At 32.4% G+C, this 26,573-nt stretch overlaps 1 protein-coding gene across 1 annotated transcript in view; it reads right to left on the bottom strand.

The window, feature by feature from the left end:
- The window catches only part of LOC118182523 (ras-related protein Rab-29-like), a 69,038-nt gene that overhangs the window by 36,688 nt on the left and 5,777 nt on the right, over nucleotides 1–26,573 (bottom strand). Inside the window, exons 2-4 of the mRNA XM_035351876.2 lie at nucleotides 3,515–3,643; nucleotides 504–575; nucleotides 238–419 (exon numbers count right to left, since the gene is read on the bottom strand). Coding sequence (XP_035207767.2) covers nucleotides 238–419; nucleotides 504–575; nucleotides 3,515–3,643 — 383 coding nt within the window. The remainder of the gene's footprint in view (nucleotides 1–237; nucleotides 420–503; nucleotides 576–3,514; nucleotides 3,644–26,573) is intronic.

A 26,573-nucleotide genomic window follows, 5' to 3' on the forward strand; every position in this document is an offset into this window, starting at 1 on the left:
CGGTTTCGTAGGACTGACCTCACAATATGTCTGTTATTTCTGGCTTTAGTCATGTGAAGGCGTTGAGATCTTGCATGCCGTTCCGTATGACCTTCACCTGTTCACTAATTCCATATTCGCATGACAGTGGTTGGATGTCGTCGTCACTTTGACGTTCGTAAAATCATTCCTTCCTGATGTTTCAATTTTAATGGCCAGTAGTGTATATGAATATGTACAAGGCGAATTTTGACTTACTTTATTTCCTAGTAAAATTGCAGGTAATAATGAACCGTCAGGTAATTGGCATTTGGCATCAACATCTTTTTTCCATTTCATCGCGCTGTTAAATGTACTTCTTTTATTTAAATCAAAAATAACTACACAACCCTGAGCATCTCGGTAATACACTCTAGTCATCCAAGTAAATCTTTCTTGACCTGTAATATAAATTTAGAAATTATAATTAAACTTTTGAAATATACAATGACTTTATTAGGGAACTGTGAAATATTAAATATTACCTGCAATATCCCACAGCTGAAGTTTGATAACCTCATGGTCAGATTTCCATAATACTTTCATTGCAAAATCAACTAAAAGAGAAAGTAATGAAATAATATGTAATAAAGCAAGACAAAGTAAACCAAATATTGATTTGCCAGTTTTTTAAAGGTTGAAGTATCTCCTTTGAATAGTTTCCAATGCCAGCAAACTTTAAAATGCAGCATTAATTGAAAATATGATTATTCATAACTTTGCTTTTATTGAGTCACAAACTGGCTAATTAAATCTTTATCTTTATCATTATTACTCAACCTAGTGAATTACGTATATACAAATGAACAAAGAGAAAAATGCTTAAAAGTAAATGTTAGGTAAATTTAAATATTCCCTTAGGTTAAAAATTATCACAGAATGTAAGAAGATAAAATAAAAAACTCCGAAAACGCTAATTTCCGAGTGGCATCAGTCTTGCACGATGGAGATAAAAATACATTATTTTGAAAAGTGTTGCTGCTGCTCGCTTTCAAATCGTAAAGTTTGTTAATCCAAAATTTTTAAGTTTTACAAAATATGAAATAAAAAAATCTGAAAGCTTTCAGATTTTACATTACGCCCAAAGGGTCGTTTTTTTAACGTTTTGTGTGTTACCATTAACTATTTATTTATCATGTTCTTTGCACTTAAACCATAAAATTGAATGCAACAGTAATATCGCAAAATAATTTTTAAATAAGCTTATCTTTAGAATTTCCGATACACAGTCTGGCGCGCTGGAGATAAAAATGTCTCTTTTTTCCCCCCGTACAGTGTTGCCATTGCTCGCTTTGAAATCGTTGAGTTTGTTAATCAAAAATTCGCTTAGGTGTTGCAAAATATGAAATTGATAATAAATCAAATTCCATATTCCAAATTAGGGCTTCCAGATGCATATATTCAGTGAAGGATTAAGTTATTCAAAATTTGATGTCTTTAGGTACCGTTGTTTTATCCCAAGCGAAAAAACATACACACATTTATGCATATTCTTCATTATTTAATTCCCTTAAATATAACACAGGGCGATAATATTTGGTGGCAACAATTTCAAAAGTGAAAAGGACATTTAAAGTTTTCAACGCAAAATGACAAAACGAAATTAATAGCCCTTCTGGGCTAACAACAAATAAAAATAATAGCAAATCAATAATGGGGGGGGGGCAAAATATATTGCACTCGACTAATGTACTGACGGCAAATATAGTCATTAATAATAGCTTTTTGTCCCAATAATTGTATGCTTTAGCGCTAGTGGGAGAAATGAAGACATAAAGGGAGTGAGGGAAAAATTATTTCTGAGCAGACCAGGGATCAGTGACATACAAGAGCAAACCTTGTAATATAGTAACCTTGGTGAAAAGTATCAAAATATACTTTACACAGTTTTAATTTGTTCACTAATTTTTTTGCTAGATTTTATCTAATCTATATTGCTGGCCATTAAAATTATTACTCCATCAAGGTAGCACATAAAAAATCTGAAATTTGCGTGCAAGGTAACACATATTAGGCTATGAAAATGTTAGCATTTCACGACACGCGCATATTACAGGAAAGTAATAACTTATAGAAACAGGGCAGACTGAAATGCCAATTTTTGATTCAGAAATTACATTTACTTGTTACTTTAAAATTAAGTTGTTAATGACAGAACTACAGAAATTAATAATGTTTATATTTAGATTTTACAGAATAAATAAATGTAGCCGTTTAAAAAGGACGTTTAAATAAAATTAGCATTTTATTCCTGTACCTTGTTTAATGCAAATAGGCAAACATTCTTAAATTTTGATTAATGATGAACAACCATGAACAATGATTTGCAAATAAATGCAGAATTTAAGTTTTTTTTTACTATGACGGTAGTAATCAATTTAAAATAATGATAGCGAATTAATTATATTATTTGTAAAATTATAGACGAGGCTCAGTTACAATCCGTTATTTTTTCGAAAATCATTGATGCCCACATTCCTAATTTGTGTGGCAGAAAGTCCAAAAATATTACAATGATGCGTGCTGAGTTTGAGACCTTCTGACACTAAAGCTCTAGATTAAGCCTTGTGAGTCTAAGACCTGACATCAGATAACCTGTACATAGGCTCATTTCTTTTATTTTCTAGTTGCATATATAGTTTTATAATTTTTTTTTACTTGTAATCATTGTAATGCTTGAAAAGGCAAGTTAAGATAAACAATACGAAGTTATGAAAGTGTCCACCATTCAATCTCATAACACAACCATCTATGTATCGCCTGGTTTGTACAGCAAGAGGTATTATGAAATAAAGTCGGTCCAATTAATATCTTAGATTAAAACTTTAAAATATTTATACTGAATAGCAGCTTGGAATCTGTAGGTTTTGGGTTAATTCTATTATATGCTTGTTAGAAAGAACACGAAACATCCCCGGATTCGTTTACCATCTTTGAAGTTGGTAATGATTTCTTATTTTTTTCTCCCATGGCGGGCACTAACAATTTTAAGCTTTGGCCACTACTAAGGCTAGAAGCGGTGGTCATTTTATTATGGAGGCACCTAATAGGCGATCACCATTGCCTACTAAGAAGGGAAAGATAATTTGCATCCACACCTTCTCCGGGATTCGAACTCGAGCCCTTCGGTAGGAGTTAGGCAATGTAATCCGTGCATAAGAAAAATTAGAGAATGTTCCCGTTTTAATTCGGTTATGTAAAACATATTTGCTTCATTACTTTTATAATTTAGAGATTCTTGTGTAAGGATGTAATTTTATTTAAAGAATTTCTATCAATCTGAAGACTTTATTTTAATTAAACGCTTTAGAAGGAAAAATTACACACATGCATCATTTGCATTGCAAGTTTTAGAACTAATGATTGTTATTTTTTTGCATCAATATTATTAAAATGCTTATAGAAATCTACATAACTTTATGTAAGTAGTGCGTAACTTAAGCTCGAAAAATCTAATTTTGTATTCTTATTAGATATTAAATGTACACATAATTACCACCAACTGTTCCTTTGTAATCATTCCGGAAGACATCGTTGACATACCTTTGGACGAAAGATGTTTTACCAACCATTGCATCTCCTACTATGATGACTTTGAATAATCTTTCAACTGTTGAACTGGTAACTGAAAATAAATATTTACAAAAAGGTTAAGAATATAGTCTATTTGATTCAATCTGTCATTCTTTGTATATATTTTACACTGGATATGAAGAAATAAATATTTATTGATATTTTCAGCTCCTTCTCTTACCTTTTTAATTTCGAAAATACCGTCAGATAAGCACTTTTTTTACTGCTAGCTTTCGAAATTTCATTGTAATATTTCATCGATGAACGGGTATAGAAGTCATCTGCAAATTTAGTTGGGCAGGGAGGCAAAAGTGGCATAGACAAAATTAACATATACATAAGAGAGAATACTTACCTGAACTATATTTCGCCACAAAAGACAAAAGAAACAAGCCATCTAAACACTTTGTTCTATTGGTGGTCATATTCCAGAAAACTGGTTTTTATGTATAAGGTATATTAAAACTGATTCTACGAAAGATATGCCTCGAAGGACATAGATTCTAATATTGAAAAATGGCTAAGATGGCTAAGCTATGTTGATTAGCTGTATATGTGTTTTCTTTTACCTATATACTAAACTTTTGGAACTTTATGGATATTTCTTTCTTTTTTACCCTTCCTTGTAGAAAACTGGGATAGCTGTCATAATTGAGAAAAGGCTCATGAGAAATATATAGTTGCTCTTATCATCACAGAACACAATAATGAAAGGTACAAAATTGATGAAAAGAGATTTTCATTTCCCGCTCTGCATTATTTTAGAAAATACCTTAGTTCTCGGTGGATTGTTTTACACCTTTTAAGAAAACAAATTTGAGAGTTAAAATTCCCTTTCTTCCCTCTATTCATTACTGTATTCATCATTTCATGCAGTTGAGCGTTCTTCTAACAAAAGTCATAATTCTGAATGTTGCAATTATTACATTTTTAAACACTCTTTCTTGTCTGTTGCTGAAGTCATATTTATGCAGATACTAAAATGGATTTGGAAATGATGGGTTAACTGTCTTTAATGGCCGTGGATATCCTGATAGTTTTGACCACCTGTAAGATATATGCTACATTTTTAGTAATGCGCTAAGCTTAAATAAAGTTAATTTAATTTTTTTAAAACGTAATTAATTTCCGTACGTGAAACTGTTCATAAATATACCAAAATTAATTTATGTATATGCATGAGCGTAAACGATTCCACATATTTGTGGGCAATGATTTATTCCATGCACCAATGAATGGATCGGTTTGATGAACACTGCTCATTTTGAGGTGGGTAATCTACATCATAGTTACATCATTATAACAGAACTTTAAATTTCCTTTTCAGAGGCTGCTATTCTGCAAAACAACAACAACGAAAAAAAAAGAAAAAAAAAAAAACAATTAAACAGCAATAGCATTTCCGTCTCATTCGAAATTAGGAAGTTTCAGCATTAGATTGTCGTTGGTCAGTGGAAGACTGAAATATGTCTAATTTTGAATTTCATATTGGCGAGATTTTGCTCTTATTATATTTCTGTCCCTTTTTAGGTAATATTCACTTGGTATAAAATACCTATAACTGTAATTTAAAACTATGTTAGGGAATGGAATAAAAAAGGAATGGCATGTATCTTCAGACAGAGTACGGAGTTTCATCTAAGCATGAACTATTGCTGTAGAGAATTCTTGGAAGAAAGGAATTTATTAAGTTAATTTTTTTAATCGTTCAAGATCAATACGACGTATCCGAAGTTCTAGATTAGTATGTCAAGATGAAGAAGAATTAAAGAAAATTAATCATAGACCGATATTTAGCAATCGAGTTTTCATTTGGATAAGTACATTTTAAATTACTCTGGAATCATATAGAGTTTATTTTACAATGAGATTTTCTCATATGCAGAGGATTATCTGTACGTAAAAACAAATTTAAGCTACGATAAGACACCAAGCTTTCTCTCGCTTTGCAGTTTTCAGTGTAGAAGTTTATGTGATGACTTTTCAATTATTTATCTTTATTTCTGGGTTTCTGAACATTTAATGCTGCAGAATGAAAAACAAAATTATTAATGATTTAACCTCACTGATGAAGGGGAAGTCAAACTGTACATTAATCATGTTAATGTTTTGCGCATAGAAAAAAATGTTGAATAAATATCATATAATTTTTTAAAAATTAAGCAGTATTAATATATAAATTATTCAGTATGTTTAATATACTGAATAATTTATTAATGAAACTAATATGTAAGTTTCATTAATAATTTAATAGTTATTACAGAAACTCGAACAATTAAAAGCTCACACATTTAAATTTATTATTAATAACTTAAAATTAAAGGAAAATGTTATTCATATAACGTCCATCATCAAGTATTCAGCTGGTTCATTTCCGTAACATCAATTGTTTTCATTTCGTACAATAATAAATTTATACATTCAGTTAATTCAACTTTTCTGTTCTAAATATTCTTTTAAAAATGAAATAATAACTAAAGAATATTTGTTTCTTGCTTTGCCAGCATTTGAGAACAGCGAATGATGATAACGTGATGATACGCACAGAATAATTTTTGAGAAACCAGACAATCTATTAGGTTATTAGGAGGTCAATGAATTCCAGAAGGGTCGGATCTTTCGGTTCTTCTTCAGCCGCCTCGCCTCCCTAATGTGTTATTGAAGATCAGAAAAGCAATCTTCTCGAACTGTGAGTGTCTTATACGTATTAGACCTAGAAATATACCCTTAGATTATTCTCATAATTTAGATAACATACAGGTAAATTTTACATGAAGTTATCCTACCTACTATTACTATCTTTTTCTTCTTCTTTTTTGTTTTCTTAATTGTCCTTGAGCTAACTGAAGAAAAAGGAAAACTAAATTGAGGAATAATGAGAGTTCGGGTGAAAATGATCGCAAGATGTTGAAATATTTTTCCCTTTCCTTCGGAATTAAAAAAAAAAAAATAGTACGAGGCTGTGGCCTTATGTATGAGGCCATAGCCTCGTACTGATTAATAAAATGGCTCGTACTGATTAATAAATTTACCATTGAACTTAAAATCAAATAATATTTTCATCTTTTTTTAAGAGTTTATAAGCGCTTTCATTCATTACTGGTTGTAAATCTCCATTTCCACCTTGTTCTGGCAGTATGCAATAAGTTATACAAATCTGTAACAACAATTAGTTGCAAATCCATCAGAATAACTTGCAACAGAACAGCGTTTATATGAATTGCAAATATTTTCCAAGAATTTTTAACTTTAAAAGTGAATGAGCTTTATTAATAAATACGGCTTAACAGTTATAGGTAAACAGGTTATTAACGAATGGATCAAAAGTCAATCAACTAGTCTTGCCAGTAAGTGTAAATGAATAGTGTAGGTCATTGAATTGTTTACGAAAATATGGAATGCAAGAATGAAAAAATGCAAAAAAAGGAATGCGAAAATGCAAGAAAATACTTAAAAGTTCTAATGGACAACCGAAGATTTTTACTAAGACTCTCACAAAAACATAATATGCAAGCGTGTGCAATTTTAGCTATAAGAAAATTATTTGAGTGTAGCTTAAATGGATGAATATTGAGTAAGCGGAGAAATTAATGGGTGTTTAAATTATAGCATAAAATATTACAGGGAATATATGACTAAGCGGGTCGAGGCAAGCGCAAACCAGGATTGAAAAAGTTCAACTACTACTGATGGAAACAAAATTGGCTGTTACCTCCAGAATCATGAAAATTTTACAGTTTACAGCAGAATTTACAAGAAAACCTTCCCTCTAAATTAATATGCTTGAAAACATTTTGCTCATTCATTTTTCTCATTTTGTAATTAAATATATAATACAGACCCACAAAATGAGAACCACAAAAATGTGTTCTTTCCCTTTGATATTTTTCATTCTTTACAGACACTAGGACAGAAATATGTAATGCGGTTCTTACGGATTCTAAAGCTCTTAAATGTTTTCGAAATCGGATGAAAATTTTCGTAGCTGGTATTCAGTTTTTAATTAACAGTTTCAGGAAATATTTTTATTAAAAAACATGTGAGTGAGAACCTAGCACAAAATAAGAAATACATTATTGATATTATTTATATATTAAAACTTGTTCATTAAATGAAGGATCAATACTTTTAAGAACTCATATTCATGTTAACAGTATATGAGACTGTAAACAATATGACAATGGGATAGTTTATATGAAACTGTAAACTGTAGAACAAAATTATTTTTCTAGTCGGATAATTTCTGGCCCGAAAACAATAACCAAATCATCCCTAAACGCTTTTTGAAATACTTTGATTGTTAACGCACATTGGGTTTTTTAAAGGGCTATTCTTGAAACAGTTTTCCCTTTTTGCCTGTTTCTGGAGAATAGTGGCAATATTATTCTTGACAAATAAATTTATATTATCCTTGGTCGAGTTCTTAAAATCTGGCAACCCATCTTTATGTAGAAAACTTTTGCAGGCATTTAAGTTTAGGTTACATTTATTTAAAATGGTAGACTTTAGGCACGAACTGTGTATTCTAGTGGCATTTTGCCTATGAGATTTAAAGCCTAGTGTACTATTTTTAAGATTCTCTGGAGTACTATTTATAATATTGTAGTTCTGGGTTTTAGCCATAATTTGTGTGAAAGAATTTTAACTGTGACCTTCATCTTACAGAATATGTGATGTTGAACTACTACATTCCCCTCTGAGACGAATTTTTAACTATGCAAATTTTTCTTCTGTAAGCTTCCTTATGTTCACTGGATTTGATCTCCTTTTTTTTGCATTTATTGTTGTAAAAAATCTCCTTTGAGATATATCCATGCTTATCCCAACATGCACCTCCTGCTAGTGAGGGCAGATTAGTCTTAATTCTTGCAATCACAAAAATAAAATAAAAATCAACTAATTTTAAAATTTAAACCTAAATAAAAAATTGAATTATAAGGTATTTCCTACTCTTTCTTAGCATGCAATTCGGGATGTAGTGGTCAGCACGCTCGACGCGTATTCGAGAGGTCCGTGGTTCGAGTCCCGGAGAGGGCATTGCTCATTTTTTACACCTCCTGCTTCGAAAAAAAACCCAATGTCTCTACAGAATAAGCAGATGAAGCTATTTTGCACTGTGAAGCGTATAAGGCCTGCTTGCCTTCGTGCGGAATTTTCTAAGGGACTTTGGCTCGTATTAATATTACACTGGAGAAAAGCATGAAAATCCATGCACTTAGTCGTTCTGTTTCTGGAAACCGAACCTAAGAAGAACTGAAAATGTTTCGCGTTCCCAGTCCCTTGACCGATGGTGAACTTACGGAGGGTAATTCAAGATAACTTTTGCACCATTGACTTTGGCACATGAAATGAAATCAATAAATGATAGCCTGGAAACATTCATGAAGATCATTATTGGTGGATATGCTGTAGTAGCTGTCACCTAGACAGCCCTTTTTTTTCTTTGAAACAATTATGCTACTAATGCAATTTGCTTTTACTGTTATTAAAATTAACGAGCACAAATGGAATTCGGAAAAAGGTTTAGTGAGGTGAATACTGGTAGTATGAAAAAATATATAGCACAATGAATATTTAAATCGAAACATTATATTCATATTTTACTCAAGTTATAAGGTATTTCGTCCGTCTTCTTAGCATGCCTTCGTAGTGCAGTGGTCAGCACGCTGGGGGCGTATTCCAGAGGTCCGTGGCTCGATTCCCGGGGAAGGCGTTGCTCATTTCTCATCTTTCCTGCTTTCAACAAATTTAGGCTTGGTAGATGCGATAATATGTTTTAATAATAATGGTGTACGAAGCCGGATTAAAGTAATGGGGGACTATTAGTAGTATAACTAAAATTTGATATGGTAAAGTCTTTGCGAAAAATATATTGTAATAGTATTCGAGAGGCCCATCTCGCTTACCAAAAGCTTTTCAAAATGACCAGAAAGAAACGTAAATTAAAATAACAAAAACAATTTGATGCAGAAATGTCAGTTCAGGATTATTATGGTGCAAGAAAATATTAAAATGATTTTTTTTATAAATTATTAGTGTTTAATTTTTTTTTTCAGTTTTTCTCAAAATGTGACTTTTTGTTTTTTTAACTTTTTGTACACTTTTCTTTCCAAGCTAAAGAGCTTGGAAGGTTTAAATTTTCCAAAGTTGTTTATTAACTATTTCGTTGCAATTATGCAGGACATAAAAGTTACGATCATTAGTTTTGGATATATTAAAAATTTAATACTATTTTTTTTCCATGATTTTCAAAACATTTTACTAATTTATTTTTAATATTTTTCTTTTCAAGTAAAATGTAAAATACAGCTTATTATTCTTAAATGATATGTTTTTAACCATCATGCAACATTTGAATATTGTTTTAGAAAAGTGTATCAAACTAGCACACTGTCACAAAAAATTCTTCAAAGGTAAAATAAATTCAACAACTGGTTTTTAAAAACATTAGGCTTCCAAACAATATTTTATGTGTTTAATATGATCTGCAATCTGTCTATTTTAAATGGAAAAATAATCTAGAGTATAAGTTTATTTTTTAAAAAGTAATACCCTAATAACTTTTGTCTCGAAATAGTTTTACTTCGCCAGTCGAGATGGTCGCATCTTCTCTTAAACTCGGTCGTGAGGATTTCTTAGCTTACTTTTCTTATTTTCTTATTTACTTATTATTTCTTATTTACCGTTTTTTTAAAATCGTTAGCATGTTTCGGTAATTTCTCATTTTCATGAAACTTTCAATATCTTTCTTACTTTTCTTTAGAATTAACGTATGGGCATCTACTCGTATAAAAACAGAAACTTTGTAAATTGCTAGTAATGGAGAAAAATGCAAGAATACTTGAGGTAACAAACAAAATAATTTGTTCATTCGTTTATTTGAATGTGATAGTATGCGGATGAGGACTATAACATGTATATGGTTGTAATACATACAAACTGTGATATATATTATATGAATTAGAATATTACAGAACGCGTATGAATTATTTATCTCGGTGGAACTTCTCATAATGGCATGGTTGAAAGAGCAAGTGGTTTTAGAGCCATATATAGGGAACGGAGAACAGAAAAGTTTTAATTCATTAATTGATTAAAATTAATTTCATTTTGAAAACATAACCCAAACTTCTCTTTTAAGCAAAAGACTCGAAATCCTGCAGGGAAAACAGATGGTAGTGGTAATACGCCATGATAATACCATCGCAAGAAAGAGTAACTAAAAAAAAAAAAAAAGTATTTTTTGAAATTTTACTCGATTTGTTTTACAGACTGTGGTTTGAGTACTATACTGATATTAACAATGATAAAAACAATAAACAAGGAAGGAAACTGTACACGAAGTGTTGACTTCTGAATTTGACAAGTCTCTAAGTGAGCTGTAAATGCAGCATGTCTCATGATTTGGGATTCACTTTGAAAATGTTCTAGTTGGCATCTATTCTTCTGCAATCAGAATTCCGAGTGTAGTAGAGGTATGCAACGTATTATTGAACATGCCTTTTGAAATTAGTTTTAACATTTTAGTCCTACATCACTGTAGTTAATGAATCAATGACTACAAGAAAATGGATCTGCATATTAAGAATAATGTGACAACAAATTTGCAAATATTACAACTCCAACAGCGAATGTCTGCCATTTCAGATGTTGAAATTCAGCAAATAACAGAAATAGTTTGTGTATGGTACCTCTCATAGCGACGTCCTCCCGCAGATAGCCACCTTTGTAAGTGACTACTATTTCCTAGAACATAAACAAATATTAGAGCTCAACATCCCGTCTCTAAGGCAACCATATTTATAGAAGGTCAAAACATTCTGGAACTTTCTGGTTGCTTTTCAGAAAGTTTCACTGTAATATGTTATCTTTAGTTTTTGTTTCTTCCTTATTATTGTCATTACTATGTGTTTCGTGAAAAGACGTTACGCATTTTTGCACCAAGCAAGTGTTATGACTCCAAAGTCTTTTTGCATCCATGCGTCGTTTTAGAGTAGACAGATCTCAGTTGGTGGAAGAACATTTCTCTCAAATGTTTTTCTGTGGAAATTTACTGTCTACGTAATAAGTGAGGGAAAAGCTAAGATTCTTACTCAACCGTTTCAAGACAATAGTAGTTTAAAAATTTGATAATACGTAAAAGAATAAAGCATTTCTTTTTTATTATATGATTCAACACTTTTAAGCTTTAATAAAATTGTAGAGACATTAGGATTTTTTGGAAGCCGGAGAGATGAAAAAAGAGCAACGCCCTTGCCGGGTATCGAACCACGGACCTCTGGAATATGGGCCCAGCTTGCAGAACCACTACACTACGACGGCATGCTAAGAAGGCGGGAGAAATACCTTATAAAACAAGGCAGAAAATTCTTCCAAAACGTCAATTTAGTTTCATATTTTAAACCATTCGCTCTGTTTTTATTTAGAAGCTATTTTTTACATTTGAAATTAGCCACAACAGATTTTAATGTAAAGAGTAAAACTCAGTTATATAGCAAAATGATGCATAACATTCAACGTAACACTAGGTAAAGAATGCTGTATAATATTTATGGCTGGACGTTGATATAATTACAGTAAAATACAAACAAATTTTAAAATGATTAAAAGAAATCTTGCAAAGTAAAAGAGTGGGAAAGATGTCAATGGAGTTGAATTATTTAATTTTGACAAAGCACGCCAGGGCTGTTTACCTAAGCTTTATCCAGTTTTGCAACTGAGGTTTCTCTGTATTCCTTATCGAGACCTCTTGAAAAGACTCTTGTTCGAGCGATTTTTGAGTATCCTTATGCGACAAAGACATTATAATCACAAAAATTCATTGCCTGATCCGACATTCTAACTGGAACATAACGGAACTAGCATAGCTTTCGGGGTGGATAAAGGCAACAAAATTGACATTAAAATTCCTTCATTATTAACCCAAATCTTCTATACATTTTACTGCTTTTCAACTTAGAACTTGCTTAAGCCTTTAAGGACAGGTGTAGATACTAAACTACAGCCTTATTAGAACTCTGAAGGTCAGGAACAGCTTATTGACTCATCATTTTGTAGGAGAGGGAGTGGGGGTAGTAAATAAGTCAGTGCTGCGCCTTCGGTTTATGATATTTCTTCAAATGAGCAAAAAGTAATTCAACTACCATAGCGCAAAATGGGATACTATTCACTTATCCCTATTCAACTATTGATTAGCTGAGTATTGAACTATTGATTTATGGATTTTACCTCTATTCAAATGCACGTATAATATCCAGATGTTTTGAGTCAGGAGTGATAGTATTGACTTCCTCTTTCTCATCTCTGCAGTGAAGGAAAGAAAATCATTTGCTTGCTGGACTGATAGGGACAATGATACAAGTGAGGAGGAACTAGATTTATTATTATTCAGCTGATTTATTTATCTGGGGTTGATTGTTAATGGTTTTATGGAAAGGGGGTTATTATGTTCCAGCTAGAGGAAGTAGAAAAACACATTGCTAGAAAGCGCGCAAAAGAGTATTTTGTACTGAGGTGCCTAAAATATGGCATTTGAAACGTCTTTTATTAATTATAACAATACTGCCAGTCTTTATCAAAGTTATCACTTAGATGTATTACAAATCACATAAATAAGATCTTTATACAAATTAATCGCTTAGGAGTACTCTAAATCACATAAATTATATATATTATAAATTACATTAGAAGTAATGTTAAAACATAATATATATATATATATATATATATATATATATATACATATGTATATATTATTTAAAATGATATACATTTCTTTTGAATATTAATTCAAAAGCAATATATGTATGTTATATTAATATCAGTTAGTTAAACAATCACACTTTAAATTTGAAAGTTAACTTAAATATCTTGTGGAATGTCGACTGACAACATCCCTGATAACTGGAATTTACCACAAGGTATAAATGATAAATGCCTAGTTAGCATAATTTAATGGTGATAAAAATGTAAAGCTAAAGACGTTTCTAAATTAAAAAAAGTACAGAAAAAGACTATTATTATTATTATTATTATTTTAATTGGCAAGGATGAAATAAAGAAGAAAGACAACTGAAAATTTCCAGCGTGAAAATAGGGTCTTTGCAAGGATAGCTCTTTTTCATGAGTTTCATACATGATAAATCATTCGAAAACTTTAAGTTATTTTAACTAAAATAAGAACTTAAAATTTTTATCCCAGAAGGGCTATTAGTCTCAAAACGTCATTTTGCGTCGAATTATTTTAAATGTCCTAATCACTTTCAAATTGTTGCCACCAAATATTATCGCCCTGCATTATATAAAGAAATTAAATAATAAAGAATCTACGTTAATGTATGTATGTTTCTCGCACTGTGAAAAAAACAATGGTAACTAGAGTCATCAAATTTTGAATAACATAGTTCTCCACCCGAACATGGGCACCTGGAAGTCCGAATTTGGAATTTGTTTTGGTCTATTTCGTATTTTTTAAATGTTAACGAATTTTTTATTAAAAAACTCAGTAATTTTAAAGCGAGCAGTGGCAACACTGTACGGAATAAAACATTTTTATCTCCAGCCCGCGAGACTGTGTATCGGAAATTCTAAAGCTATGCTGTTTTTAAACATTTTTACACAATGCAGCGTTAGCCCAAATGCTCTCGAAACATGTATGTGTCTGTAAATGAAAAACAAAAACCCGTTTGGGCATAATATAGAATTTGAAAGCTTTCAGTTTTTTTTTGTCCTTTTCTGCTAAAAATTGCGAAATGTGAAAAATGTACAAGAATGAGTGCAATTTTTTATCATTTGTCTTCTTAAGCAGTTAATTTTAAGAAAGTGCAAGCTAAAAAGGGTTTGCATTAAAAATGATTCGTTACAGAGTTATCAGAATATTTTGAACTCATATTTTTGCAAGTTAATGTTTTCATTTTATTTCTGTTCATGGATATAGAGTTCTGTTTAAAATATTTATCATTAAAAGCTAATTCTACTTCGTGAATATTACAAATATTGCTCGATAAAAATAGAGATTAATGCATAAAATTTGGATCAATACACTTCGATAAAAATAACAACACTTTTGTTACCTCCTTGCTTGTGGGACCTTAAAAAAACTTCGCTCTTATTGTATTGCATTAAGATATATATTTATAAGTTAATAAAATATAAATTTAGGTTAATTCTTAAGGGAAAAAATACATCTCAAAACGAAATTTTTGAGAGACATCTCTTTCCTTCACCCCCAAAGAAAAGAGAGAAAAAAGAAAAGAAAGTGTAGGAAAAAAATTAGAAATTGGTCCTATTTCAGTTAAATAATCGTCCAGTGCCAAGTGGTTAAGTGACTTAAACCACGACACATTAGTATTTCACATCGGGTTCTATTCCTTCCAGTTGAACGGGCTAGCTGCATGAGGCTTGCTTTTGCGGTCTTCTTCACACACAATGTAAATAAGGACTTCTTTATCTCAGAAAATTCTCCATGAAGGAATCCTTCTTCATTCTCAGAGAGTCTTTGATTGATTTGCGAGAATCCTGTAATCCCAATTTCCCAAGTAAATGTGAGAAAATGTACATTAAATGTGAAGTAAGCCACGTCTTGCTGTGACATGCTTTTTTTCGGAGTGACGAAGGCATCAGTGGCCGAACGGATGAGACCGTTAAACACTGGTGGCTCGGCACAGGTGTAGATTTCTGGCTTTCTTTACATGTGAAGTAAATACATGCTAATTTCCCACAGACAGCCTTCCACGAACGCATCTCTGCCGCCACGTGTACTTAGTTGCGTTTGATTAAATAAAAAGTGTACCCCCTTTTTATACTTACTTTACACTAACTTTAGTTTTTAGAAGTTACATAAACGTTTCCAAAGAAACCTTCTGTTCTTCTAAATTTACTACTGACGTTCTTAAATTACAGATACGTCTGAAAGCTGTATGATTTCTTTATTCACTCATTGTGAAACAAAATCTTTCTTTTCTACTCATTAGTAATACAGCCTCTCTTAAATCTGAGGCTTAAAAAAATAGTATATAACGAACTACAGAATTATTAACATGGGCAAAATAGATTAATAGTTCCCACATTTTGATGCGGTTTTAGTTGAAATTATATTTCAATTACTAGCACCAAAAGTTCTTTCGAAATTACAGATGCTGTCATACCTAGTTGAAAACTTGCCTCCTAAATATGCACCAGAATTAAAACTTATATTTCGCTACGAAGAGAATAATAGCTGCTATTAAGCTCATCATGTGAGACTGCTTCTGCAAGATTGTACCTGGTAATGACACACAGTGGTCTGAAAAATGAATCTGCACGTAGATTACATCATTGGTGAGACAATTTTGTGTTTCAGGTTTACTAACAAGTACAAATGAATAGTTTACTCTATTTTTATGAAAATTTCGACTTTAAATTTATCAATTTTTCTCAGAAATTGTGTGTTTTTATACTAGATACATATGATCAATTTAATACATTCCAGTTTTCCTTTTCCGTTTTTTTCTGAGATATATGTGATTCATACTTTTGGCGTTTTGATGCTAGATCATGCATTATTATTCCATTGTAAGAATGCTAGGAATCTATTATGAGCAATTGAGAGTAATGAATTTTTAAAAAAATTAAAACAAAGGTTTGGTTTGGTTTATTTGAAGATGGAAAAGCACTCGATGATGTCTTCGTGAAGGACTTTCTAAGAGAAATTGCCTCGTATCCATGTTATACATGGGAAAAAACACGAAAATGCCCAAGCAACGAGTCCATTCCTCTGGCATCTAGCCCACGTCGAACTAACAGTGTTCAACGACTATCCCCGTTTGGACTCTGGTGGGTTAAATTAGGCAAAGTAATGTAATTTATATTTTGTTTACATATTTTTAAATCCATCTATACTGCGAATGACATGATGGTTAGCCAAGGCTGTCTGCTCACGCCTTTGGACCTAGCTTCGAATCCTGGACAAGATAAGATTAAGGACTATAATGTCTTTGCAGAATGGAAGCAAGCAGAACCTGTCGATCTGAGAGTCATCTCAGAAGACTAACGATAGAGGTGAGTAAAAAAAAAAACTCGCCTCCCCATGCAGTTCATTGCGCCTAAACTGTGAAGGATTTACTTCATTTTTACATATATGTTCTAAGAATTTATAAGGTATTTTTCCCGCCTTCTTTGCATGCTTTCGTGGTGTAGTGGTCTGCACGCTGGGTGTGTACTCCAGAGGTCCGTGGTTCGATTCTCGGAGAAGGCTTTGCTCATTTTTCATCTTTTCTGCTTTAAAAAAATACCTAATATCTCTACAGTGGCGCCCGAACTAAAAGAGCGCTCCACACCCAGGATTTGGCGATTGGGTCTCCTAAAGATCATAGTCGCCCTTTAGAAGGGGGATTATATAAGCTAGTGCTCCCGCCTTCTTAGCATGTCTTCGTGGTGTAGTGGTCTGCAAGCTGGGCGCGTATCCCAGAGGTCCGTGGTTCGATTTCCGGAGAGGGCGTTGCACATTTTTCATCACTCCTGCTTTAAAAATGATCTAATGACTCTACAAATTAAAAGATTTCTTTTTCACTTCTTCCATTAGAATAATGATGGCCGATTCATGACCCACGAATTGCATGCGAACCGTAATATCTTTCTCTACTGCCTGCTGCTGAGTTAACAAAATTTAACATTATTGACCGAATTTCCAAATTTGGCATATTTTCATACTTCTGATCATCTTACAAAGATTTAAATTATTACCTAAGAAGTCTTGGAATAAGCGGCATTTTTTATTCTAGGACGTATTTCTAAATGTTTGCTAAACATCACATATTGCACAGCCCGCGGTCTGAAGACACAAATTAGTCACAGAGTATGCGGATTTCGCTGCATCTGCATTAAAACATCCAATTTCCACTCTCTCCAAAAAGATTTTTTTTTTCCGTTTTGCTAATGTAAATTTTAGTCGGTTCTTTGGTATGTGTTTTTTGTTTTGAATTTTTCAATATTTTGACCATACCTTTTTCTTTAAGCTAACAGCTTGATATTAAAGAACACAAAAATATTAAAGTGGTTCCTGATTTACACCAAACTAAAACAGCAAAAATACGATTGCGAAAGTGCTAACACTGCTAATTAGAAACACATGTTGTAGAGACATGCGGTATTTTTGGAAGCAGGCAAGATGAAAAATATGCAATTCCTTCGCCGGGAATCGAACCGCAGACCTCTCAATTAAGGCTGAGCGTGCAGACCACTACACCACGCAGGAGAAATACCTTATATACTCCCCCTTTTAAAGGGCGACTGGGGCTTTTTAGTGGACCCAATCGCCAAAGCCTAGGTTAGGAGAATCTTCATCCAACATCCTTTTAGTTCGGGCGCCACTGTAGAGACATTAGGTATTTTTGGAAGCAGGCAAGATGAAAAATTAGCAAAGCTTTCCCCGGGAATCGAACCGCAGACCTCTCAATTGCGCGCTGAGCTTGCAGACCACTGCACCACGAAGGCTTTCTAAGAAGGCGGGAGAAATACCTTATAATGTTACTTGCTACACTATTTTGATTTATAATGCGACTGTTTTCGATGATTATTTCAGTTTTTCTTGTAACATTTACATCCGTTTTTACTTACATGATCAGTTTTTTGTTAGCACCGACCATTGATTCTCAAATTGGTCTATATAGAACCCCAAGGGGCCTACTCCGCCCCGGAAGGGTTCATGTCAAAGAAAGAAGAAATTGGGGGTGTACACGTAATGCCATAATGCTCCTATCCCACATTTTACCTATGTACTTGTATGTTTTTTAATCACTTTCGTATACTTACTTACATATTAGGTATATAATTTAACTAATTATATTTTAATTAAGTAGATTTCATAAACTTGTGTAAATAGGTATCTTTTCGCTTTGTAGTCACAGCACTTGTAAAATCTTGCACATCTGATACAAGTGGCGACGCCTTGTGCACATACGCACAATAGTAACGCTTATCCAGACCAGAGGTTTGCAAGGACTGCGCAGACTCTTATCATTTGTGTATGCACGTATTTCTTCAATTCGTCAGTTATAAATACTAGTGTCAGAGATAAACATTACATGCTCTCTGAATTTCGAGGAGAAAAAAGATAGCAAATATTTAAAAAAATATAAATAGGTAGTTAGGTACATACAAGTTTAAAGAGAATCATTTTGAACTTTCAGAAAAGTGAGAAAATTCATTTTTAATTGAATGCGAAATTTTTATGCTTTGTGGGGAATGAAGCATCTCTCTTTAAAAACCAATACGATATTTTGCATTATAACGAGTAAAACGCTATTTCAGATCTAGTAAGTAATTACGTTTTGCTTTTGAACAGATTAAGATATTCTGTGGCGGACATAAGGTAGGATGTTTAATTTTTTTAATCACTTTCGTATAAGGTAAACTTCGCAGAGTAAATTTATTTAGGTAGTACTACAACGCGAGTAAAATAATGCACAACTTAAAAAATACCCTATATACCTAATTCAAGATTAGAATAAGGTTTTACCCTAAGAACCAATTTCGAATTTCTATGTCGTATCATACTTAGTAGCTTAATTTCTTTACCATAGATAACTGCTATTAAACGTGGACGAATCTGAAAAAAAATATAGGCAGTATAGCATTGATTATTTAAAGTTCAGCTTCATTCCATCATTGTCGGACAAACATCTACCCGTGTGCCTTTTATGTAACAAAGTTTTAAGCAGTGACTTTATGAAAGCATCCAAACTGAAGGATCATCTCAATGAAACAGGTAAAGATTTGAAATACTTTCAAACACTGAAAGAAAAACTTCAGAAGAGACAAATGATAGTATGTTAGACAGTACGTTAAAAAGATACAATGACGGTTTGCAGGCGTCTTATAATGTCTCCACACCCAGGATATATATCAGGAGAAACCACTTTACTTATATCAGGAAAAACCACTTTACTTTATCAGGAAAAATCACTTTACTTATAACAATAAACCGCATACTATAGGAGAACAGCTAATTTTGCCAGCCACTGAAGATGTTTTACTGTTCTACACAAACCTTACGTATAATATACTCAAAAGAATTGGTATATGCTCGTTATGGTACAGACAAGGAAAACCACGAAGAGTTGCCCTTCGCGAGAACTTTGACATTAGACACTAAAGGCAAATCAATTTTCAATGTTTTGAGAGATTACTTCATGGAAAAGGCGATCCCTAAATTAAATATCATGTCAGCAGCAGCAGATGGAGCACCTGCTATTTTTCGGCACTATCGCGGTTTTATAAGCCATTTAAAAATATGTATCCGGGATATTTGCAAATCAATGCCTCATCTATCGACAATATTTAGTTGCTAAAAATATGAGCAGCAGACCAGTCTCTTGAAATTGTTTTAAACTCAGCAGATAAAATTCGGAGCAGTACGTTGAATTCTGTTATTTGCGCAGTTGTGTGAAGAAAATGCCGAGAACTTTAATCGACTGCTCTTTTACCCTGAAGTACGCTAACTGTGAAAAGGTTTATGTTTGAAAAAACTGTTTTTACTTTTTGAGAGCGTTTTATAGTTTTTGGATGCTAAAGATCCCATTTTAAAAGAAAGTTTAGTAAAATGGGACCCAGACATTGCTTATTTAACATATTTGTTTACTAAATTTAATGATGTTAACTTGCAGTTACGAGGTGATAATCTATATTTAATAAGAGCCAAGTCCATCACTGCCGCTTTTCTTTCTAGAATTAACACGATGAAGCAAAACATCGGACGGCTGGAATTTTCTCATTTTCCCAGTTTGTCAAAGACAAATGCTAGGATGATGACGTTTTGGCCTAAGTTCAATATTTAAATGCACCTCACACTGACTTTAAAACCAGTCTGAAGATGTTTTGATTATGGAAATACCATAGTGGATTGTTAATCTATACGGTGATATTAGAGAATGGGATGTCATATCACAAGAACTGATTGGAATGGGCAGTAACGAAGAACTTAAGGCGCAGTGAAAAGGGATATCAGCATAAAAGTTTCAGAAAGACATGCCTTTTATCCTGCATTATGGACTAACCCAAGAAAATTTTTGGTAGCTTTTCCGTCTTCATACCTCGTGAAAAGGAATTTCAGCGTAGTTCCCAATCTTCTTACAAAAAGAGAAAATAGACTGGAAATCACTGGCCGAGAAATTTAAGGCTAAAACTGACTAATTTGAAACCAAATTTTAGAAATTTGCTAATAAAGCATCAGGTCATTTCTTTTTTATGTACTTATTTTATGTAAGAATGTTACTAGATTTGCATTTTATGTCGTTTTGTTTAATAAAGGTGTATGACTAAAAACTTTACATGTTTTATTATTTAAAAATTTTTCCACTCTACAGTTAACCCTATGAAAGAGAGTAGCTGTATATCAACTGTCAAAACACGTTTGAAGTTGACATTTTTTTTTTTTTTTAAATTCAGTATTAGGGGAACGTTTCCAAACTACTCAGCCAGTGTAAAATTTTGCTTTTCGCACTTCACATTTGACATATCCATTCATTTTGCTTTCATCTAAGAGTTTTGGAACGCTTTGAGTGAAACATTACCCTCGGTTTCAATCCGTTTTGGAACGCTTGACTATTAATATCACACTGCTTCACTAGTTTCGGATCGACATCTAGGAAGATGTCTACGAAAAAGAGAAAAATCTGACATGTGATCTATCGGACATAACAGTTTAGGAACCTTTGTCTTAGATTATCATTACAAATCACCTGAAGGTTGCTATGGCAAGGTGCGTTAGAAGGGGTGGTTCATAGAGGACTATCTAAGGAATTACGCATCGTGTTTTCCAAATTTTAATCATAGTGATTTAAAAAACGATCTATGTAATCATGAAGGAAAATTTTAAGTCATTATTTAAAACTTCGAATTTTCCAGTATTAATAATTTATACAAGAAAGTTTGCACATATCCTTATACAAATTGATATCAGGAAATACATTGAACCCGCTTTTATATTACCCGCTTATTTCTTACAGGTTATCAAAATCCAAGCTCTTTAGTGGATCAAATGAAAAAGTTTCCGCTATCTAACTGTTGACTATACCTGATTTATACAAATTCGTTGTATCTCAATGAATTTACCGCTGCCCGCACAGAAGCAAAAGAGCCGCTTGTTTGTCGTATTGTTTATTCTTTTTTGGTTATCTTAGGAGTAAGAATTGATCTGTAGATTTAAAGTAGCAACCGCCTGTGATCTTATCGTAATAAACTAACGATGTCAAGTGATACTTGTCCAGATTGCTAATTTCATTCTACGCATTAATTTCTTTTGTTTCTTATAATTTCAGAAACTGTTTATGTAGAGTTCGGTATTATTCTTTCAAATTAAGTGACTAAGATTGCTTACTATTGCATAGCACATTCAAGATGTAACTGAATGCAATTTAGAGCTAAATGAGAAATTGGAATTTATGTTGTTTTAAATTCAATTCACATTCCCAGCGAATGAGCTGGTTACATGCGTGATTTCGGGGGTTTTCCATGGGTAGCTGGAATACGGATAAATTTCCCTTGAAAAGTCCTCCACAAAAGCAACCCTCCCCTTAAGAAATAGCTTTAGAATTCTTTTCAGTAGTCCAAATAAAAAAAAATCAAACCAATCGTAAATTTTCTTTTTGATTAAGTGGCAAACTTCATTTAATTTACCAACGGTTTTGTATTTATTTAACTGGCTATTACAAAATACATTATAACAATTAGAAGTATAACTATCAGATATTTTAAGCATAGATTGTGCAAACTAAAAGCAAAGTCTTTACATTCTTATTCATTGTCAGAGGTGGAAATAATCTTTCAGTTGCTCTTGACAAATGAGGGAGAAACAATATAGCTTTAACTAATATCGTTAAATTGCGAAAACATTTTTTCTTTTACATACTTTTTAATTTAAAATATCTTATTCCAAAAATTGATGAATTCTTGATTTTTTTATGCATTAACAGTCTTCAATAGATGCCCTTCTTTATCAAATCTTTACAGTCATTTTCAGTACAATTTGCGATTTACAAAACGTGGCATTTGAACGAGTTGCACGTCTCAGAATTTAGCATTGCTAAACGCAAGCCTGGCCTCACCATTTTTGTTCCCCGTAAGGGTATCACTATAGTTGGCGCCTGAATAAAGAAAATATATTGCTAATTAAAAGCTAAATTTTGATTGTGAAAACAATTTAGCTGTCACCTTAATTGGCATCCTAAGGCAGCTGCTTATGTCTCGTACGTTTGATACCGGCTCTGGCTAATATTTTTAAAACAGGATCTTTGAAATTTATTTGTCTGAAAACTTGGCTAAGAGCTTAACATAAATGGGCGAATATTTCAGCTTAATGTGTCTTTCTGGACACTTCGCACTTACCTAAATTCATTCCAGAAGAATTTCCAATCTCGCAAATAGATATGCATTTGCAACTCCGTACTGATTAAACTGAAGACGAAAGTTGCATTCGGCAAAAGTGATAATCGAAATTTAGAATTGCTGCTTTTGGCAAGATTATTATTAAGAGGATAAAATGTGCCGCATTTGAGATGCTTTGAAGTGCAGTTAAAAATGATTTAGTCTATTAAGTACCAGCTTCAACTGAAAGCAAGGGTGAAATATAAATAGATATGTCTCTCATGTTATATTTATTGAAATTACTTCAAAAGAAGAAGAGACTAGATCTGCAGGTGAAAGTACTAGAATGCACCAGACTTTAAAAAGGTAATAGATCTGGTAATGATAAAAGTGGTGACCCAGCCAAGGTGACCACTCAGCAAAAATATTTTGCACTACTATATGCAAGGAAAAGCACTAGATTTGAAAGAAAAAAAGTACTAAATTTATATCCGTATTCGTTTCACTTTCTTTAAGGCATTTACCAATATTACTGTCTTATCATCAGAGATGAACTCAACATGAAAGTGCCAAATAAAGGTATGTCCAACCATATGAAATAAAAAATAACAAAACTAAAATTTCTGTGGTTATCTATGATGCTTACGCTTTTAGTTACCTAATTTTACCTTTTACATAGAGACATTTTAGATATTTAATATGCAGTTACATATAGATATTTCATTGCTTAATTATTTAACTCGTGAGAAATAGCAAAATCTGCCGTTGATGAATGTATTTTCTTGCTCCTTCCAGTGTTCCTTCGTGGTGTAATGGTAGCACGGCTCGTATTCGAGAGGTTCAGGTTCGAATCCCGGCGAAGGCCTTGCTGATTTTTCATGTGCTTCTGCTCCAACATAACCTAATGACTCTACAAATGTTTAAATTTTTTTTATCAGAATGAGTCAGTCATTTTTAAACAGAATTTATAATTGATTTCTTTTCTTACTCACTGTCGAAACTTGAAATATTGTTTCAGTTACTGGTGATGAATGAGGGACGCATAGCGTAGCTTTGACTAATATTCTTACGTAAGGAAACAATTATTTTGCTACAACACCTTTTACTTCAAAAATTGCATTCTTAGCGCTTTTTCAGTGCTTCTATAGTCCTTAGTAGATGATATTCTTTATAAAGATCTTCATCACTATTTTCTTCATTAAGAATTAAAAAATTGAAAGAAGATGACATTACAATATAAAAACAGTCCGCTTTTCATATTTCAGAGTTCGACATAGTTAAACTTTTTAATACAGGATCTTTGAAATTTATTCGTCGAAAACTTTGTTAAGGAGCTTTGACATTTATTCATTTGAAAACGTGCTTAAAAGCTCAACATAAATGGATAAGTATTTCATCTTAAGGTGTCTCGATGTCTATATCTGGAACTCCAGTTTCGTCTAAACTTATTTAAGAAACGATAGTAATTTCTATTTCTTAGATATACTTTTTCTATATCTAAAAGGTATCTAAAGGTTTTTCTATATCTAAATACTGTCGACTGGATTTATCTTTTCTGTCGGCGTTATTCCTATTACGTCAAAATTTCGTTAAATGTTTCATGATGACTTTCCTCTTGATTTCATAACGATGAATTTAAAAGAAGAAAGTGATATTTAACCTACATTAGTAATATAAATATATAAATTTCGATTTGGCAAGATGAATGCTAAGAAAAGAAAATGCGCCTTAATTAAGAGATTTCGTATTGCAATTAAAACTGATTTAGCTTGTTATATTCTATCTTCTATTGCAATCGAGGTGAAGTTTAAATTCATGTGTCTAATTCCTTCTCCTTTTTTTTCTTGTTGTTGATATTACTCCGAAGAGACAAGTACTATCACTCAAGTATATAACGTATTAGATCAAGCACTAGATCTACTAGTAGTGGTCACCTTCTATCCTGCTATTGCCTACAATGTGCTGCATGTAACGTCTTTGCCTAATCTTCACCGTTCAGCAACAACAAAGAGTCCTTTGAACAACATGCGATATAACCCTCGGTTATTTCTGTAAGAAGTTAACTGTCGCCTGAATGTTTCTTTAAACATCAATCAGATTGTAATGATCTGTCAATATATTGCTTCTAATTAACAATTTGCATTGTACTGTTCTAGCGTCTATAGTATTAAATAATATTTATTCTACCTTTTACGATTGTTCATTACATATCTTTTCATCTAAATAGAGCACCCATTTCACTGCCTTTATAGTTTGCCATATCGTCAAACACTTCCAACACATGTATATTTCTGAAATTGTTCATTTTACAAACTATATCACATCAGAGTACAAAATCTTCTCCATAGAAAAAAAATGAGGGAAAAATTGATTGTAGAGAAATTTGCTAGTAATATACTATTTGTAATATAGAAGGTTTTTTTAAAAAGTAATATCTTCTTAGAAGCTTTTTTCAACATTTGTATTTAGTTATAATTCTGAAAACAGAGTAATCTTGAATAAACATATTCGTTATTACGTGTTCTGAAAGTCAGTTTGTTGATGGTTCATTGCTTGCTGAAGTTACTGGAGAGATGTTAGATGTCAGTCATTTCGGAAACATAGAAAAGAAATAGCGCACGCAGCGCTATTGTTATCATATGTGATGATGGCCATTAAAATATTTTACAAAAAATAAGCATTAATATATTGCCTCAATTTAATAAATTAATCTGGAGCGCATACATATATATCTTGTATCTTATGAAAAAGGTACCTTCTTTTGGCTCAAAATTATTCCGAAATCATTTGTATATGAATACTATTGTGTTTGAAATACACTTGAACACTTCAAATGGTTTCAACGTTATTTGAAAAGAATTTGAAATAAACAAAAAAATGAAAATCCATAAATCGCTAATCGATCTGACTTAGGCTATGCATTACTGCTATGTAAGTTTTTATGAAAGCATAAATAATTAATTGATTGCATACACAAATTAAATTACTTTGCGATTCTAACGCAAAAAAGAGAAAACTTCAAATGCAAATTTATTGGGTAAAAATGTATTTATTTACACCCTTGCATTTTTTATTGCACCCGAGTACTGTGCACTCGATTGTGGCGGCTACAACATTAAATTTGGCATATTCAGATCATCTGGGCTGTGATAAACTGGCGTCTGATATATTAAAAAATGATTGACGGTTTTTGAATAAAAAATTTCCTGAAAAGGGGATCAGAAGAGAACGAAGAGCGGTTTGACGTCAATGGACTTTTATATAGAATCGTATTGAAAATTTAATTTGTCAGACGCCAGCCGCCATTATACTAGTTTTGTTTGTAAAATTTCTTGTGGCAGTTGTTACATTTGATAGCGACAATATTCGAGGAGTGCTGCATGATATCGAGAGGTGAGCATTCTTTTGCCGAACACATAATGGCGGACATTTTAACCAATGCCTTCAAAATCAATTCAATTAAAATTTTTTGGGCATTATTAGAGCAGTTTTCTGACGAAGGTCAGGTGCATCATATTTTTTTCCTTCCCCCGTAAAGTAAAATTACACTGAATTCCCAGTTATCCATTCGATTTAACGTACGAGTATATATGGATAATTTGAGAATGGCTCTGAAAAATTTATAATAATGTATGCTACCA

This window comes from Stegodyphus dumicola, chromosome X1 (genome assembly GCF_044657685.1).
Source record: "Stegodyphus dumicola isolate Sdum_Otavi_A_Nest chromosome X1, ASM4465768v1".
Taxonomy (NCBI): Eukaryota; Metazoa; Arthropoda; class Arachnida; order Araneae; family Eresidae; genus Stegodyphus; species Stegodyphus dumicola.